Here is a 20,517-nt window from a genome sequence, read left to right as displayed (position 1 = left end):
AAGGTACGCTTCCCTAAGCTGGAGAATTCATGGAATTCATGATTTTGCAATTGATCAATTATCCTGCCTGGAAATTCTTGCTTTGAGATTAAAAATGATCACGAGAACGGCCAGCCTGTGCACCTCAAGTCGAGGACGTGTGCTTGGCCGCTGGCCTTTCACTGAGTCAGTCTTCCCAGTGAGAACCAAGGCGGCGGGGTGCTGAGCCAATGCAGCGCTTTCCTGAGCATGTGGACAGAGTGAAGTCCAAATAGTCTAGAGAAAAATGCTTGGGAGAGAAACTTACTAGAAGAGGATTCAAAGCCCAGCGTGGTGGCGCACACCTTTAATCCCAGCACTCGGGAGGCAGAGGTAGGAGGATTGCCATGAGCCCAGGGCCACCCTGAGACTCCATAGTGAATTCCAAGTCAGCCTGGGCTAGAGTGAGACCCTACCTTGAAGAAACAAAAAATGACACTGACCTACTAACCACTGGAGGTAGACAAAATTAAATGGGTTACTTCATAAAGACCAATGTCACTATATAGGTGTTCACCAAAGGGTGACCTGTGACAGAAGGGGTAGCTTCTGAGATTGCCAAAAATGGTATGAGTTGAGGGCTGGCTTAGCAGTTAAGGCACATGCCTGCAAAGCCCAAGGACCCAGGTTCAATTCCCCAGGACCCACATAAGCCAGATGCACAAGGTGGCACATGCTTCTGGAGTTCATTTGCAGTGGCTGGAGGCCCTGGCATGCCCATTCTTTCTCTCCCTCCCTCCCCCTCCCTGTCTCCCCCCCCCCCTCTCTCTCTCTGTCAAATAAATAAATAAGAGTATGAGTTGAATTGATGATCCATTCATTCCAAGTCTAAAGCCCTGTTCTTCAAACTTTATTTCCCTTCTTCCCTCCTCAACTTTGTTCTACCCGAGAATGGCCTGAGGCCCCTTCCAGTCCCTGGCTGGTGACAACAGTTCAAAAGAAATAGGAGCCTTTTCTGAGCAGGCTTCTACTAAGGAGGGGGCAGGGTACCCAGCCAGCCTCTCAGGGGTCAGCCTCCAGGCCCCAGGCAGCTGTTTGTGGGCTGTTCACACCCAGCCAGCAATGCACCATGTGTGAGGAGCTGTAAGAGACTAGAGCACTCAAAGGGTGTTTGTGCTGCACTCCAAACAAAAAAGACAGACAGAATGAGTCTGCTTCTCTTTTAGTTGGAGACCGAAATCCTTCTACTCGATGATGGGACTAGGGGAGTATCTGTGTAATAGATTCGAATAAGCGAACTCGTTTGGGGAGTTTGCGCTTAACCAGAGACTAAAACCCACGGGTTCAGACAGCTTGGATGGAGAAGAAATTATATGTTTATTTTCATTAAATTCTAACTGAAATGTATCATTTCCTCTGACTGTGAACGCAGGCAACAAACCGCAATACTTTTTTTTTTTCTTTTTAAATTTATTTATTTATTTGAGAGCGACAGACACAGAGAGAAAGACAGATAGAGGGAGAGAGAGAGAATGGGCGCGCCAGGGCTTCCAGCCTCTGCAAACGAACTCCAGACGCGTGCGCCCCCTTGTGCATCTGGCTAACATGGGACCTGGGGAAGCGAGCCTCGAACCGGGGTCCTTAGGCTTCACAGGCAAGTGCTTAACCGCTAAGCCATCTCTCCAGCCCAAACCGCAATACTTTTTAAAAGTACCATGACTTTTTCACTAACAGAAATGTACTCATGTGATCCTGAAATATTTATGTTTAGGCCTGTGTCAACATCCTGATAGTTATTAGGGCCACCATTACTTCTCAATATCTTGATATGTACCTTACTATATCTGGAATTAATGTTCAATATTTTGATGGCCATGTTTTGGTATCATTGATTATGCATATCTTACTTTTTGCCTAGTAAAGGATTGTCCACAGAAGAAATTTTCATGCTTACCGGACTTCCATGAGGGTCTGTGGCATAAAAGAATTGAGAACCCCTGACTGATCTTTTGTCTCCTGGAACGAATTTTAGATTATTTTAATAAGCATATTGTAAATACAGCCCACTTGGCTTCTCCCTGTGTACAGAAATGGTCCAGTTTTCACAGAGCAGCCTGGTCACTTCTCACTGTGGGAACTGAGCTATCACAGGAGGCTACATCGCCCTCACTAAATAAACAACTTGGGAAAAGATCACAGGGAAGGAGAAGGCATTGCTTCCCAAGTTGGTGGTTAATTTGGTAGGAAAGGGAATTTTGGTATCATTATCCAGCTTTCTTTTTCACAGGGTATTGAGGTTTTTGTTTTTTTTTTTTTTCTTTACAAAGTCATAAAAACAAACTATCTGGATATTTACAAATCCTTGCCCATGGGAAGATAATGCTAAGTCAGCTTGCAGATAAGGTGTGTGCCTCAATACTTTCCAGGTGGAAAGTATTTTAAAAAAAGGGGGGGCGGGGAGAGAGTGAAGTTATTGATGGCTCAAACTGCCTAGCTCCAGGGTCACATAGCAGGCATACCAGGCAAAGGGTTAACTCCCATGAACCAAGGCTACACAAATCAGCCATTCATAACCTTCACCGTTCCCAAACAGCCATTCTCACTGACTACACTTTAACCACAATAACCAAAAAGCCAACCAAGCCTTAGCAAACTTGTAAAGCCCATCAATAAATGAAGGCAAATATCTCAAATCCTACTTTAAGAGTTTCAGAAAGTAAATTCTTTTGATTGGTTAGCCCTCTTCTGTTATGTAATTGAAATTGACTTCAAAGTATCCAAAAATAAATTGGACTGGCCATGGTATTCATGACCATACAGTGGCTGATGTGACCTACCCCAAGACTTGGACAATAAGAGAGGGGAAATGATGACATCAAAATAGAAGAGATATTAGTTGGAAAGAAAAAGGGATTCAGTGGAGGGGGTCCTGGGGTAGGAAAAAGGGAAGGTTGTGGTAGAAGATTATGATCATATATATGGAGGTTGTCAATACAAAGATTTTTTAAAATTGGGCTGGAGATGCATGCAGTGGTCTAGCACTTGCCTAGCATGCACAAGGCCCTGCATATGATCCCGAGCACTGAAGAAAAATAAAAGATGGGGCTGGGGGGCTGGAGAGATGACTTAGTAGTTCAGGCATTTGCCGGCAAAGCCAAAGGATCCCGGTTCGACTCTCCAGGGCCTACATAAGCCAGATGCACAAGGGGGTACATGTGTCTGGAGTTTATTTGCAGTGGCTAGAAGCCCTGGCATGCCCATTCTCTCTCTCCCTCTCTCTCTCAAATAAATGAATATTTTTTTAAAAAAAAGATGGGGCTGGAGAGATGCCTCAGCAGTTAAGGAACTTGCCTGCAAAACCTAATGACCCAGGTTCGATTCCCCAGTGCCCAAGTGGCTCATTCATCTGCAGTTTGGAGAGGCTGGAGATCCTAAGGCCCCATTCTGTCTGTCTCTATCTATCTATGCATGCAAATAAATAAATAAAAATATTAAAATTTTTATTTTATTTATTTAAAGAGAGGGAGAATAGCCATGGCAGGACCTCCAGCCACTGAAAATGAATGACCCATGTGCCACTTTGTGCATCTGGCTTATGTGAGTCCTGGGGAATAGTACCTGGGTCCTTTGGCTTTGCTGGCAAGTGCAAAAACCTTTAACCTGCTAAGCCATCTCTCCAGACCCATAAAAATAAAGAGTTTGGAGCTGGGCATGGTGGCGCACACCTTCAATCCCATCACTTGAGAGACAGAGGTAGGAGGATCACTGTGAGTTCAAGGCCACCCTGAGACTACATAGTGAACTCCAGGTCAGCCTGGACTAGAGTGAGACCATACCTTGAAAAACCAAAAAGAGGGGGATAAAAAGAGTTTTGAGTCCTCTGGTGGTTTTATTCAGGTGTCCTGCATAACTTAGATGTTCTGAATGTCAGGTTCCCAGATGATGGAGATTTGGGAATTAACACCTCCTGGAGACAGTATATTGTTGGGGGCAGGCTTATGGGTGTTACAGCCAGTTTCCCCTCGGCAGTGTTTGGCACACTCTCCTGTTGCTGTGGCTCATCTGTTGTTGGCCAAGAGGTCGATGTCCACCCTCTGCTCATGCCATCATTTTCCCTGCCATCATGGAGCTTCCCCTCGAGTCTGTAAGCCACAATAAACCCTTTCTGTTTTCCCACAAGCTGCTCTTGGTCGGGTGATTTCTGCCAGCAATGCGAACCTGACTGCAACAAGTCCATTGCAAGCTTCTCTACCACCAGCAAAGAGGCTATAAACAAATCCCCGTGCAAGCACAAACACTGAGGTGACCCGAGATGCCGCACTGTTACCCTATGTCACGTGTCCCTCTTCCTCTCTTCGCTGGGCAGTTTTACCAGGATGCGAAGGACTGGTGGCTCTTCGGGTTCTACTTCTGCATGCCCCTGGTGTGCACCGCCATCTTCTACACCCTCATGACGTGTGAGATGCTGAACAGAAGGAACGGCAGCCTCAGGATCGCCCTCAGCGAGCACCTCAAGCAGGTAACCCCACCCAGTTCACGACAACCTGGCCAAGCCTGCCTTGAGGTCAGCAGGGCTGGGAGTGTGGCTGTTGGCTTTCACTGACATTGTAGTCGAGGCGACGCTGCATATACATTGGTGGTTATGTATGATTTAGAACGGAAGTGAAGTTTTAAACTGCCTGGTGTGTCTTTTCTTTCTTTTCATTTATTTGTATGCACAAATGTATATGTAGGCATGCCAGGGCCTCTTGCCACTGCAAGCAGACACTAGACATTTGCACTGCTTTTTGTGTCTAGCTTACAGAGATGGCTTCAGAATTGAACCCAGGCCAGCAGGCTTTGCAAGCAAGTGCCTTTAACCAATGAGCAATCCTCCTGGTCCCTCCTGCGTCTTTTCTTTAACCACATTTCTTTTTATTTATTATGTATTTATTAGAATCAGAGAGAGAGAGCAAAAGTGAGAATGGGGGCACCAGACTTCCAGCCACTGCAAACAAACACCAGAGGCGTGTGCCCTCTTGTGCATCTGGCCAATGTGGGTCCTGGGGAATTGAACCTGAGTCCTTTGGCTTTGCAGGCAAGTTCCTTAACCGCTAAGCCATTCCTCCAGCCCTCCAGCATCTTTTCTACGTCTAGACATGTTAAGATGGGTGAACACCATTATGGTACAGTGGCGTGTGATAGTTGGTACAATAGAATATTCTGCTGTATGTTTGTAACCCATAAGCAACAGGCTAGCTATGGCTAGCCAACATTTTGACGTTGCTATATGACGTCATCTGCAGATGTAAAGGGATACATCCATAGCTATCCTGGGATGCAAGCAGCCTACACATTGAACATTCCTGGTGCTAAATCCATACAGCCTGGTGTGACATAGACAACCATCTAGACCTGTGCAGGTGTACTCATTACGGCACAGTGATGAAATTGCCTAGCTACGCATTTCTCACAACACACACTTGTCCCTCAGTCACACGTGACCACATCGTATGTAACAGATTTAGGCTGGTTTCCTAAAAATAAAACTGCATCTTGGAACTATTTTCTTTATATAGTATTAGGGATTCCTTTTGTGAAAAGAGGGTCTTGCCTTGAAACAGATGGTCCTATAAGGCCGGGCTTCAAAAGAAAGTGAGTACTCAGTTGTTCTGCCAAGGTTTTATTGAGCATATGCATATGGTCTGGGAACTATGTCAGGACAGAAAGAAGCATGTGACCTTTTCCCTGTGTGGGCTTTATAGTCTAGTTATAGAGCAAAAGACATGGGCAAGAGCTGGAGAGATGGCTCAGCAGTTAAGGCGCTTGCCTGCCAAGCTTAAGGACCCAGGTTCGATTCCCCAGGACCCACGTAAGCCAGATGCACAAGGTGGCTCATACATCTGGAGTTTGTTTGCAGTGACTGGATGATCTGGTGTGCCCATTCTTCTTTCTCTCTCTCTCTCTCTCTTTCTCTCTCTCCTGCTTCTTTCTGTGTCTCTGTTTTTCTCTCTCTCAAATAAATAAATATATTTAAAAAAAAGACACGGGCTGGGAAGGTGGCTCATTGGTCAGCTCTTGCTGCACAAGCGTGAAGACCTGAGTTGGGATTTCCAGAACCCATGTAAAAGCTGAGCATATGGGCTGGAGAGATGGCTTAGCAGTTAAGCGCTTGCCTGTGAAGCCTAAGGACCCCGGTTTGAGGATCGGTTCCCCAGGTCCCACATTAGCCAGATGCACAAGGGGGCACACGCGTCTGGAGTTCGTTTGCAGAGGCTGGAAGCCCTGGCGTGCCCATTCTCTCTCTCTCCCTCTATCTGTCTTTCTCTCTGTGTCTGTCACTCTCAAATAAATAATAAATAAATAAATAAATAAATAAATAAATAAATAAATAAATAAATAAAAGCTGAGCATAGTGGCAGGTCCCTATAAGCCTAGTTCTGGAGAGGTAGAGCTGGCTAACATACCCAGCCGCATCAGTAAGTGCCAAGTTCAGTGAGAAACCTTGTCTCAGAAAATAATAATAGGGCCGGAGAGATGGTTCAGTGGTTAAGTAAGACACTTGCCTGCAAAATCTAATGACCCAGGTTCAGTTCCCCAGTACCTGTGTAAAACCAGATGCACAAAGTGGCTTGTGCATCTGCATTTCATTTGCAGCAGCTAGAGGCACTGGTGTGCCCGTCTCTCTCTTGCTCTCATCCTTGCCCTCTCCCTCGCACTTTCCCTCTTCCTCTCCTTGCAAATAAGTAAACAAAAATGTTTTTAAGAAAGGACTGAAGCCAGGCATGGTGGCGCACACCTTTAATCCCAGCACTTGGGAGGCAGAGATAGGAGGATTGCTGCGAGTTTGGGGCCACCCTGAGATGACATAGTGAATCCCAGGTCAGCCTGAGCTAGAGTGAGACCCTATCTCAAAATAAATAATAGGACTGGATAAATGGCTTAGTGGTTAAGGTACTTCCCTGCAAAGCCTAAGGACCCAGGTTCGGTTCCCCAGTACAAGGTGACACATGCGTCTGGAGTTTGTTTTGTGTGGCTAGAGACCCTGGTGCATCTGTTCTCTCTTTCTCCCTCTCTCTCTCTCTCTCTGTCTCTCTCTATCTCTATCTCTATCTGTATCTCTCTCTCTCCCCTCTCTTTTTCAAATAAATAAAATAGTAAAAATAGTTTTAAAGATCTTTTAAATCATCATAATAATTAGGTGAAGAGCAATTAAGAAAGCGACCAGATATTGGCTATTGTCTTCCACACACAATCACATATGCACATGCATGCACACCATACACATGCAAAAAAATAAATAAATAAAGCATAAATACAAACACAAGACTATTAAAAATAGAATGATGGGGCTGGAGAGATGGCTTAGTGGTTAAGGCGTTTGCCTGCAAAGCCAAAGGATCCTGGTTCAAATCCCCAGGACCCACGAAAGCCAGATGCACAAAGGGGCGCATGCATCTGGAGTTCATTTGCAGAGGCTGAAGGCCCTGGTGCACCCATTCTCTCTCTCTCTCCCTCTCCCTCCCTCCCTTCCTCCCTCCCTCCCTCCCTCCTTCCCTCTTTTTCTTTCTCATATAAATAAATAAAATATATATATTTTTTAAAATAGAATGATGAAGCATTTACTGTGCAAAGCCAAGTTTTATCTGAGGTGGAACTGTGGCGGAACAGTCTGTGTATGAAGGACAGAGGGTAAGTGGTGTTGGGTGGAGAAGCGGAGGACTGAGGCTATTTTGTGCAAGAGGACAAGGTCCGTGTTATAATGTGAAATAAGTGCTGCTGCAGTTACTTTCTCACTGCTGTGACAAACACCTGACCAGAAGCAGCTGATGGGAGGAAAGGGTTTATTTCAGGCTTACAGATTCCAGGGGAAACACCATCATCAATAGCAGAAGAATCTGGCTCACTTCAGCATCCACCACAGACAGCACAAACCAACACCACCAATCGAGAACAGCCAGAGCTCAAACTGGCTTTGAACAGACCTTAGGGCTAGACTGCAAGATCGGCCCCCAATGACAGCTCCTCCAGCAGGCTGCTGGAGACTTGAGCAGGAAGCTTAACCTTAATCAAAATCCCTGAGGCAATGGAGGACGTACATTCATATCCAAACCACCACAGGTACTAAGCACACGGATAGTGGAGAAATGGAGGTTAATTTGAAATATGCAAAATATGACTCATGAAAGGAAATAGAGCTGAGTACACAGAAAAGAGTAACATCTGGGTGGGCCCAGAGTTAATGTTGACACCTCTAGACAGCAACTAGAAGAGATTTTTTTTTAAATTATTTATGTATTTATTTGAGAGCGACAGACACAGAGAGAAAGACAGATAGAGGGAGAGAGAGAGAATGGGCGCGCCAGGGCTTCCAGCCTCTGCAAACGAACTCCAGACACGTGCGCCCCCTTGTGCATCTGGCTAACGTGGGACCTGGGGAACCAAGCCTTGAACCGGGATCCTTAGGCTTCACAGGCAAGCGCTTAACCGCTAAGCCATCTCTCCAGCCCTAGAAGAGATTTTTTTGAGACTTTAGAAGACAAAACTGGATTCCTATACTTCCTGGTCATGTGGCCTCAACAAAGTTGCTTAACCTCTCTAAACATCTAGTTTCTCATTAACATATTTGTAGCAATACATTTGGGGGACTCTTACAGGAATAAAAGATGCCTAGTAGAACCTACTTCTTCGTAGGTATTCAGCAAATGTTAATTTATATTAATTCAAAAAGTAAAACTTAGGGGCTGGAAAGATGTCTTAGTGGTTAAGGCAGTTGTCTATAAAGCCAAAGGACCCAAGTTCAATTCCCCAGGACCCACTTAAGCCAGATGCACAAGATGGCACATGCGTCTGGAGTTTGTTTGCATTCTCTTTATGTACTTCTCTCTCTCTCTCTCTCTCTCTCTGTCTCTCTCCCCCCCCCATCTCTCAAATAACTAAATAAAAAAAGTTGAGCCAGGCATGGTAGTGCATGCCTTTAATCCCAGCACTCAGGAGGCAAAGGTAGGAGGAGTGCTGCGAGTTCAAGGGCCAGAGTGAGACCCTACCTTGAAACCCACCCCCCAAAAAAAAGTAAACCTTGGGCTGGACAGATAGCTTAGTGGTTAAGACATTTGCTGCAAAGCCTTAGGACCCAGGTTCAATTCCCCACTGCCCTCATAAAGCCAGATGCACAAAGTGGCATGTGCATCTGGAGTTTGTTTGCAGTGGCTAGAGGCCCTAGCACACCCATTCTCTTTATCTGCCTCTTCTCTCTCTCATAATAATAAATTATAGAAATATAAATAATAAACAAAAAGTAAAGTATGGCTGTGGGTCAGTCTTGGGTAGCAACGGAGGGAAGTGAGGAGCCTGGAGCCGCTGATAGATGACCAGACCCTACCCTGCATAATTACCATACGTGAGCATCATTGCTCACCAGCGACCCTTTTCAAGTATTCCCTGGCTGTTTTTGTGCTTCAGCTCTTCGTCTGCAAACCAGGCATAAGCATGTATGAATCAGAGTTATTATGAGAATCAAAGGGCATGAAGCCCATGTGCATGCTTTGTAAAAGCTAATGTGTCACACCAATGGTAGCTATTATCTTTTATTGACATTCGGTAGCGGTGGCATTAATAAACTTTAGCATGGCTTTGTTCAGGCATGAATGTTTCAAACCCTTCAGATGAAAAGATATTAAGCAATTCTTAACTCTGATTCCTGAAGTGGATAAAATTAATTATAATGAATTTGGGGGTGGGGGAAATAGTGTTCTGAGGGGCTGGAGAGATGGCTTAGTGGTTAAGGCATTTGCCTGCAAAGCCAAATACCTCAGTTCAATTCCCCAGAACCCACGTGAGTCAGATGCACAAGGTGGCGCATGCGTCTAGAGTTCATTTGCAGTGGCTGGAGGCCCTGACACACCCATCCCCCCTTCTCAAATAAATAAATAAATAACTTTCAAAAAGAAGTTCAAGTGGCTTTAGTACAGTCCAAACCACTGTGACTGAAGGAGCTTAGAGGCCAGGCATCTGTCATTTTGCTGACCCATCTTTCAGTCTTGAAAGACAGCCGTGCCAACCCTGTTTCAGATCTGATACCCAGACAGCAGGCAGGGGAAGGGCACAGAAGGCATCCGCGTGTCACCAGTGCAATCTCCCTATTAAGTCTCGTGACACACAGCCATCTCTGTTTCAGCTAGTTGGTCAGACCTGTGCGGATGGTCATGTGGATGAATAGTTCAGTTCCCCGCAGCTGCCTTAGCAAAACCAAGACTGCAATGGTGGGAAGGGGAGAGAGGACGAGAGATGTTGGTTACGTGAGTGTCAGATGTCAGGACAGTATACTAATATACTGCCTTTTGTAAGAGTTATCCTCTGAGGATATGTGCAGGGAAGGCTATACTCTCCCAAATGCCTTCCTTTTGTATCTTTTGGAGGTACTGTGGATTTCTAGGTATACAAAATGGCCCATTCAGACACCCCATCCCAGCCAGGTATGGTGGCGCGCATGCCTTTAGTCCCAGCATTCCAGAGGCAGAGGCAGGAAGATCGCCGCGAGTTTGAGGCCGCCCTGAGACTACATGGTGAAGTCCAGGTCAGCCTGGGCTAGAGCGAGACCCTACCTCAAAACAAACAAACAAACAATCAAGACACTGCCATCCCTTACCAAGTGGAGTGCTTTATTTTTTTCCCTTGTATCATCAGTCTGGTACCATATCTCAGCTTGTCCAATTACTGTGTGGGAGATTAAAAGCTCCTGGTTGTTTGGTTTGAGTGCCAATTTGTGACAAGTGCCACAGCATTTTTACATGGCCCAACTCATCATATGGATTTATGGTAGGCTCCCAGACTTAAGGTTATATGCTCCAGATTGAGCCAACATCATCTTCCCAACCTGTTGTCAGTTGGTTTTGTTTTGACATTAATAGACTCCAGTTGCAGGCAAGTTGCATTTTATAATCCTACTTAGGTTGGTAAGAGAACGGAAGATGGTAGATACACTCCAGCAAAATGCACACAAATGAATGGATGGAAAGAATTCCCAGCCTGTGGTTATTCTGATGACAAACAGGCCCAGAGATGTGTAAAGCTTCCATTGAAGTCAGCCCATGTTCAGCCTGCTCTCGTTTTATAATCAACACTGCTGATAATCACTTGCCCTCATCCTTCTCTTTGCAAAACATAGACCTTTGAAAACCACATGTTATTAAATAAAGGAGCACATGCTGTATTCCCAGCACCAGAGAGGCTGAGGCAAGAGAGTCTGTTAGCCCCTGGAGTTTGAGACCAGTCTGAGCAATAAAGCAAGACCTTGTATCAAAAAAAAAAAAAAAGAGGGGGACTGGAGAGATGGCTTAGCAGTTAAGCGCTTGCCTGTGAAGCCTAAGGACCCAGTTCAAGGCTCGATTCCCCAGGACCCATGTTAGCCAGATGTACAAGGTGGCACATGCATTTGGCATTCGTTTGCAGTGGCTGGAGGCCCTGGCGCACCCATTCTCTCTCTCTCTCTCTTGATCTGCCTCTTTCTGTCTGTCTGTCACTCTCAGATAAATAAATAAAAATAAAAAAAATTGTTTAAAAAATTTTAAGGAGGGGAGCCTGGCATGGTGGCACACACCTTTAATCCCAGCACTTGGGAGGCAGAGGTAGAAGGATTGCCATGAGTTCGGTGCCACCCTGAGACTACATAGTGAATTCCAGGTCAGCCTGAGCTAGAGCGAGACCATGCCTGGGAAAACTAAAAGAAAAAAAAAAGAAGGGGGGAGGCTGGAGAGATAGCTCAGCAGTTAAGTCATTTGCCCCCAAAACCTAATGACCAGAGTTTTATTCCCCAGTACCCACATAAAGTCAGACGCACAGTGGGATATGCATCTGGAGTTCGTTCGCAGTGGCTAGAGGCCCTGGTAGACCCATTCTCTCTATCTGCCTTTCTTCTATCTCTCTCTGTCTCTGCTTTCAAATAAATAATATTCTAATATTTTATTTTTATGTATTTATTTGAGAGAGAGAGTCAGAGAGGAAGAGATAGAATGGGTGTGCCAGGGCCTCTAACCCCACTGCAGATGAACTCCAGATGTATGTACCACCTGTGTATCTGGCTTACATGGGTCCTGGGGAACTGAACCTGGGTCTTTTGGCTTTGCAGGCAAACACCTTAACCACTAAGCCATCTCTCCAGCCCAAATAAAATATTTTTTTAAAAAAAGAAAGAAATGAGCCAGATACACACCTTTAATCCTAGCACTTAGGAAGCAGAGGTAGGAGGATTTCCATGAGTTTGAGGCCACCCTGAGACTACATAGTGAATTCCATATCAGCCTGAGCTAGTGTGAGACCCTACCTCAAAAGAAAAAAAAATATGAAATAACAAATAAAAGAAAAAAAAAAGTATGGGCTGGAGAGATGGCTCAGGTATTAAAGGTGCTACTTGCAAAGCCTGACTGCCCAGGGTTCAAATTCCCCAGTACCCACATAAGCTAGTTGCATAAAGTGGCATCTGGAGTTTGTTTGCAGCTCTCTCCACACACATACATATGTGTGTGTGTGTGTGTGTGTGTGTGTGTGTGTGTGTGTGTGTATTCATATATATATCTATACATATACATATTTATGGATATATATTCTTGCAAATAAATTAATTAAATTATAAAAAGCACAGATATTTCCATGCTAGTTTTAAGGTCAGGAAAAGGAAAGAATGGATTGTCCTTGCTGTTTCTGTTCAGCATGTCATGGTATTCATGGTATATTCAGTCTCCATATCCACCAAGGCATCTCTAAGGCTAGTTACGTGTTAATGCACTATTAACTAATTCTTTCCTCCATGGTATGCACCACCACCCATCAGACCTCCCCCACAGACACTGGTGACCCCCAGGGTTGATTGATTCCAGCCACTTCCCACCGCTTTGCTGGCATAGAGCCTCTGCTGTGGCCATACAGCAGCCCGGGGCCATCATCCTTCCTGGAAGCCATGCAAAGCATCTTTGTTAGCAACTCCTTGATGAGAAAGTTATGCTCTACGGCTTGCAAAGCAAAGGTCCAGTGAGTGGAGGAGGCCTCCCCCAGGTCTTCCCTAGTGTCTCCCGCTCCTTGTCCTGTAGTTACTTTTACTAGTACGACGGCATTGAACTTTCTGTGTTGCTTTCTCTTCCTCCTGTTCCTAGCGCCGAGAAGTGGCAAAAACCGTGTTCTGCTTGGTGGTAATTTTTGCTCTGTGCTGGTTCCCGCTTCACCTAAGCCGTATCTTGAAGAAAACTGTATATGATGAGATGGACAAGAACCGATGTGAATTGCTTAGGTATGATTCTGCGTCCCCTTTAGGAAATCAGGGTTCCTCTGCTTCTCCAAATTTTTATCTTATTTATTTATTTGAGAGAGAGATAGAGAGAAAGAGGCAGACAGAGAGAGAAAGTGGCCACACCAGGGCCTCCAGCCATTCCAGAGGAACTCCAGGCATAGATTCCACCTTGTGCATCTGGTTTTATGTGGCTGCTGGGGAAGCTGGGTCCTTTGGATTTGCAGACAAGTGCCTTAACCACTAAGCAATCTCTCCAGCTCTGCTTTTCACATTCATAAAAATTTTACATCGACCTCACATTCTCGTTAGTCCCAGAAATTAAAATTGCAAAGTCAATAATTTTTCTTTTTTAGCTGATTCCAAAATTTGTGCACGCCACATCTATAATCTTGCTGTTCCTCTCCTGGGGCTGTGCACAAAGGTTTCAGGTAACCGAGGGTTCATCTAGCATTAGCCCTTCCACCAAACCGAAGCCACCGCTTAAACCAGCACTTTTTTTTTTTTTTTTTTTTTTACAAAATCCTAACTGCCACCGACAAGACATGGCTCCTGGGCAAGAAAAATGCTTAGCATAGGGATAAATGCAACTTGGCAGATTTTTAAACAGCAAGTTCTCATTACGGTACACCATTTTCTTTTGCTATAGTTTCCTGCTGCTTATGGATTACATCGGCATCAACTTGGCAACCATGAATTCGTGTATAAACCCAATCGCTCTGTATTTTGTGAGCAAGAAATTCAAAAATTGTTTCCAGGTAAGACTATTTGCAAGTGTTTTGTAAGGTCAGCCAAAGAAGTATATTAAATACCCAATGGGCACAGAAAATGCCAATTTTCCTACTATGTTGATCAGCCACAGTCCTTTTGGTTAGAGAAATGAAAATCATCACATTCTGTTGGGTAGAAAGAGAGTCAGGTTGTCAGGGTAGCAGAAAAGCAGTATGTATTCAGAGGTTAAGACTAACAGGGCTAATTAAATCCATGCCAGTTTAGTGCCCTCTTTCAGAAAGGAATGCTTAAACATGTGATCCAGGCACCCCAAGTTCATAAAACCAACTCACACCTTTCAAGTTCTCAGACTTGAAGCACAGTCTTAACCAAACATCAGCCCTACTGTTAAGAAAGCTCTCACAAAAGTGACTAAATAGTGCATTTAATAGCCGCTTCTTCAAGGAAAGTAAATGCTTATTTCTCAAGACATCTGTGCTGCTGTAATTTCATTAGCTGGCCGCCTGTTTATCTCCAAGCCTCCTTCCAGCTCAGCCAATAATGCTCTTCTGGAGCCTCGAGCATGCCTTAGTGCTGTGGCATTTTTCAGTTCTGGAACAACTTCAGCATGGACCTATGATAACTAGGATTCATTATCTTGGACCAGGGTGTTTGACGTTAGCCCACATTAACGTTAAGCCGAGCAGTGTAGAGGTCACAGGAATGGGTCTTGGAAGCAAACAGCCTCACCCAACATCGCAGCTCTGCCTTTGCTAATTATGGATCCCAGGGCCGCTCAGTACTTCTGTTCCCTCCACTTCCTCCTCTGTAAAATTACATGAGCTCAGCAGCTGTCGCGCAAGTTCCGTTCAATGGGACATATACGTAAAGCTTCTGGAGCAGTAAGTACCCAGTCTATGCGCAGTGCTTTGGGATAGGGAAGACAAGGAGAACTCTCACAGCAGCTACCCTGGCAGAACTTACAATTTAAAAGGAAACAAGAAACAGACTGGAGAGATGGCTTAGTGGTTAAGCACTTCCCTGTGATGCCTAAGGACTCCGGTTCGAGACTCGATTCCCCAGGGCCCACATTAGCCAGATGCACAAGGGGGCCCACACATCTGGAATCCTTTTGCAGTGGCTGGAGGCCCTGGCGCACCCATTCTCTCTCTCTCTCTCTCTCTCTCTCTCTCTCTCTTTCTCTCTCTCTACCTCTTTTTCTCTCTGTTGCTCTCAAATAAATAAATAACATTTTAAAAAATTTAAAATAAATAAAAGGAAACAGGGCTGGAGAGATGGCTTAGTGGTTGTGAAGCCTGAAGAACCATGTTCAACTTTCCAGACCCCACGTAAGCCAGCCACCCAAAAGTGAGGCACGCCTAAGGTCACACATGCCCAAATGTCTGGTGTTTGATTGCAGTGGCTGGAGGCCCTGGTGTGCCAAATTTCTCTCTCTCTCTCTCTCTCTCTCTCTCTTTCTCACACACACACACACACACACACACACAAATAAAAAATGTTTTAAAAAAACATATTTGCTAAGTCTTCCAAAAACACAGCATACCAGAGGAAGAGGCTAACCTGGAAACCCTTGTGTTCTTTTTTATTACTTACTTTCTTATTTGTTTATTTATTTTTATGAGAGAGAGAGAAAGAAAGAGGCAGATTCAGAATGAGAAAGAGAATGGACATGCCAGGGCCTCTAGCCACTGCTAACGAACTCCAGATGCATGTGCCATCTTGTGCTTTATGTGCATCCTGGAAAATAAAACCCAGGTTCTCAGGCTTTGCAGGCAAGCGTCTTAATTGTTGAGCCATCTCTCCGACCCCATTAAATTGTGTTCTTTTTATCCTTTGGACCCCACTACTATCCTTCATAAAGGGGCACCTGTGCCCTAGCCTGTAATGAGGATCAGCTGAGATACCTAATGCTGAGTAGTACATTCTGATGAAAAGTCATGTCCCTCCAGGCCCTGCACAGCCATGACTGGGCTCCATGCCGTAGAACACACAGCTCCCACACTGGTGCCTTCCCTTGCTCTTGAACTTGGAGAATAGAATTCACACAAGAAGTTAGAGATCTTTCCCTCTCTTGAAGATGAAGCCTAACCTCTGCCTGGATATGACAGGCTCCATACCCCAGATAACTGTCTGGGCCCACCTGGCTGTCCTCAGATGTCCATGCTCAAATATCATAAGTGGACCCCAATGTCCACTTGTACTGGAAATAGGTTGACAGGGTGGCTCAGGTCATTTAAAGTATTCTTCCCTTCCCTAGTCATGCCTCTGTTGCTGTTGTCACCAATCCAAAAGCCTGATGACCTCAGTCCCCATGAATGGAACCAGCATGCAGTGGAAGAACCAAGATCCGAACAACCACAACACTGAGAGGAGCAGCCACAAGGACAGCGTCAACTAACTATCTTCAGAAATGCACTTGAGTGTGCCTCAAGTCTCAGTGGAGAAAACACCATGCAGCAGCCGTCCTCCCGAACTTCCTTCCCGGGTCCTTTCTCTCTAACTCGCTCCCACCCGCAGAAGAAAATGCGCTCTCGGTGTGGTCCCCCACAGTGTATGGAGGACTCGCTGCTAGCTCTTTCTTCTGTAATTTTCCTAATTCGCATGGCATGCCCAGCACTCAGAAGTGAGGAGTCAAGGGGTAATGGAAACTCAAGGGACATTGGCGTGAAAATAGAGTTTTCAAGTTCATTAGCGGCTTTCATAGCCGTTCCGTTGAATGTCCAATGAGAACTGGTCATTGAAAGAGTTTAGAGAACTTGCCAAGCATGGTGAGCCTGGCCTGGGCTCCCAACACTCGGGAGGTGGAGGAGGATCCGAAATCCAAGGTCACCCTTGACCACGTGAGTCTTTGTCTCCAAAAATACCAACAAACAAAACATGGATGTTTAGAGATTATGACCTTTTTTGTTCAACAGTGTGGGTTTAGGGTACCTTTCTTTGAAATGCCAGTATTATTATTATTTTTTTTTTTGGCTGCATAATAGCTTAGACATGATTGTTGAGCTTATTTTCACATACTTTGTTAAAAAAATAAAAAAAGAGGGAAAACAAGAAAACACTAAGGTGAGTGGTTGGGTCACCGTTTTGTTCATAAAACATGAGTTCCAGAGCTGCAACAGAGACAAGCGCGGGAAGTACGAGCTGGATAAAATCGTATCGCAGCTCAATAGCTGCTACCCAAGGAATTTTTTAAAGCTTTACATTTATTATTATTAAAACAATAAAGAAAGAAAGACAAGCCAGGCAAGGTGGAGCACACCTTTAATCCCAGCACTTGGGAGGCACAGATAGGAGGATCAAGGCCTCCCTAAGGCTACATAGGGAATTCTAGGTCAGCCTGAGCTAGAGAAAGACATTTCCTGGAGAAACAAAAGAAAGATAGCACTAAGATGTTTAGTTAGAGAAGATCTTGGAAGGTATTTTTTTTAATTTTTTATGTTAAACAGAAGAATAATGTATGGGGAACATGCCCTACATGTGGGAGGCTGAGGCAGGAGAATCATGAGTTGGAGCCCAGCCTGGATTGCAGAGTGAGACCCTGCCTCAAAACTAGGGTTAAATAGTTCTATTTTTTTCACAAGCCAAATATTTTTATGTGATTTTTTTTTCATGTAAAAGCCATATTCCACAATTTAAAATGTGTCATGGAACTATGCCTAAAACTTTCAGTATGATGATTAGACATTAGACATCTGAGGCACATCCAGGAGAGAGTGAATGTATCTGAGAATCTGGAAATTTTCTTTGGACTTTGTAATAGTAATAGATATATACATACATATAATGCACATTCCCTTTTATCATTTTAACTTCTCCCACAGTGTTAACTGGCTTAAAAGGTTTTATTAGTCATTCTTTTTTTTTTTCCAGATAGGAAACAATTTCAAAGAAACCTGATAAGTTGAATGTATCAGTGAAATGTAATTATTACTACCAAGAACCTTTAATTCTTCACTTCTCTGGGATTCCAATATGAACCTACATCTTTATTTAACCACTCCTTCCCAACTTCCCAATGGTCATCATTTCAAAGGGCCCACAGTGACTTTACTGGGAACTGTTCCAGATGTTTACAGACTGTGAGAACAAAAAAATAATAATCTTTTATTGTGTGTGTATGTGTGTGTGTGTATATATATATATATATATATATGTATGTATTCATATATAAACAATTGTAAATTTTTTAGCCAATTTTTCTGTGATTGTCTCTATGGAATATATTTGTGTATGTAATATATGGTACTATGGATGTTATCTAATCTAATCTAATCTAATCTAATCTAATCTAATCAGAATGCCCTGTGGTTGTGCCAAAGCACATTTTTTTTAGAGAGAGGCAGAAACAGAGACAGAAGGGGAGAGAGAATTGGTGGGCCAGGGCCTCAGCCACTACAATCCAACTCCAGATGTTTGCATCACCTAGTGGGCATGTGCGACCTTACACTTGCCTCACCTTTGTGCATCTGGCTTATGTGGAATCTGGAGAGTCAAACATGGGTCCTTAGGCTTCACAAGAAAGCACCTTAACTGCTAAGCCATCTCTCCAGCCCCCAAAGGTCATATTTTGAGTGGATTTTAGGTTGTTCACATAACCCACCTTGATCAGCCTTAATACATAAGAATCTCCTGCATTCAGAAATCTTGTGGCCATGTTTACTGTTACTGATGGGATGCACTGATGGGTGCATCATGAGAGACAATGAGCCTCCAGCCAACAATACAGGGTTCTACTAGGTTGGATGGTTTGACAAAGCAGTATTTGGGAGTCATAGTGTTTCCCATGCTGGAGCAAAAGTTATGACACTTTGAAGTATTATATTGTTTTCTATTTTTTTCTTTTTTTTTTTTCTTTTGTAGTGCTGGGGAAGAAACCCAGGGCTTTGTACAAGCTAGGCAAGTGCCCTACCACTGAGCTGTAACCCCAGCATAGGGTTACGTTGCTCTAACCCTCAATTTAATGGGGTGCCAACATTGACAAATTGCCTGAAGTTTCTAGCACACTTGACCAGATAGATTTATTGGTGATAAAATTAGCTAAGGTAATTTGTTGGGTCATGTTTGATCACAGTCAGTCACAACTCAAATCCATCGGGTTCCGGTTGCTTGAATTTCAGGGCTAGCTACTGCTCCTCTGTGTGTTAGTGGAGTTGCAGTCTGGCACTGGGGTGTCGTGTGCAGTGATGCGTATCTTTAACATAGGTCCACACCATTGTGTTTAGACAGTTGTTTTAGGATACTTTGTTTCTTATGTGTAGAATGCATTTTATAAATTCAGAAAGTCACAGATCTCTGAATACACGGGCTTCGACATGCATCTTGTTTATGGACTGGTAAAGTACCCTGGTTTGCTAGTAGAAATATTTCCAATTTCTACTTTTACCACATGTTTCCAACAAGTGACTTTGTAGAAATGAGCCAGAAGCTAAGGCCTTGAGTTCGCAGTGGCCCGTTGAATATAAAATAAAAGTTTACAGAAGCTTCGCAAGTGTCTCTTCGTTATACATAGTTCTTTCTAGGAAATAAATGTTGGTTACATAATGCCTTCCCAAATCTCTCCTTAATAGCCAGGCAAGCAATTCTACTTTTTTTTAAAATGTTTACTTACATTAATTGAGAGAGAAAGGGAGAGAGAGGGGCATATAGAGAGAGAAAGAATGGGTGTGCCAAGGCCTCCAGCCACACTGCCAACAAATTCCAGATGCATGTGCCACCTTTGTGCATCTGGCTTAGCTGGGTACTGCAGAATCAAACCTGGGTCGTTAGACTTTTCAGACAAGTGCCTTAACCTCTAAGCCATCTCTCCAGCCTCTTACTGTTTATATTTATTGTTTATTTATTTGATAGAGAGAAAGTATGGGCACATCGGGGCTTCCTGCCACTTCAATCGAACTCCAGACACACGCGCCACTTTGTGTGTCTGACTTTATGTGGATATTAGGAAAGTGAACCCGGGCCATTAGCCTTTGCAAGCAAGTGCCTTTAACTGCTAAGCCATCTCCACTGCCCCCAGAAAGTTTCCTTTCTTTCTTTCTTTCTTCCTTTCTTTCTTTCTTTCTTTTTAATTTTTTTGTTTATTTTTATTTATTTACTTATTTGAGAGTGGCAGACATGCAGAGAGAGAAAATGGGCGTGCCAGGGCCTCCAGCCACTGCAAATGAACTCCAGAAGCATGTGCTACCTTGTGCATCTGGCTTACGTGGGTCCTGGGGAATTGAGCCTTGAACCAAGGTGCTTAGACTTCACAGGCAAGCTCTTAACTGCTAAGCCATCTCTGCAGCCCCAGAAAGTTTCCTTTTAAACAGATACTTCCCAATTGTGCTCAATTCTCCATCCACCTACTTTGCTGTAAATGAGCAATTAACTCTCTCCTTTATTCTTTTATTTATCATCCCAGTAGATTATGTTGAACACACTACAAATGGATACTAGAGATATAGCAATGAACAGAACAGGGGAAAATCTCAGGAGCTCCAGAAGAATTAGAGCCACCATCATATTCCTCTGTTCGGTTAAATACAGCACCATCTTAGAGCCATTCAAGACTAAATCTTTGAAGTTATTTCTCA

The 20,517-nt window shown here is 44.1% G+C and overlaps 1 protein-coding gene across 1 annotated transcript in view; it reads left to right on the top strand.

The window, feature by feature from the left end:
• Positions 1–18,387, top strand: part of Ednra (endothelin receptor type A) — a 73,779-nt gene extending 55,392 nt beyond the window's left edge. The window contains exons 4-7 of the mRNA XM_004655839.2: positions 4,325–4,477; positions 13,086–13,219; positions 13,866–13,974; positions 16,206–18,387. Of these exons, the coding sequence (XP_004655896.1) occupies positions 4,325–4,477; positions 13,086–13,219; positions 13,866–13,974; positions 16,206–16,346 (537 nt within the window). The 3' untranslated portion in view covers positions 16,347–18,387. The remainder of the gene's footprint in view (positions 1–4,324; positions 4,478–13,085; positions 13,220–13,865; positions 13,975–16,205) is intronic.
• The last annotated feature ends 2,130 nt before the right edge of the window (positions 18,388–20,517 follow it).

This window comes from Jaculus jaculus, chromosome 12 (genome assembly GCF_020740685.1).
Source record: "Jaculus jaculus isolate mJacJac1 chromosome 12, mJacJac1.mat.Y.cur, whole genome shotgun sequence".
In the NCBI taxonomy this organism is placed as follows: Eukaryota; Metazoa; Chordata; class Mammalia; order Rodentia; family Dipodidae; genus Jaculus; species Jaculus jaculus.
Note: the sequence above shows the minus strand (reverse complement) of the source record. Positions and strands in the feature narration are given on the sequence as shown.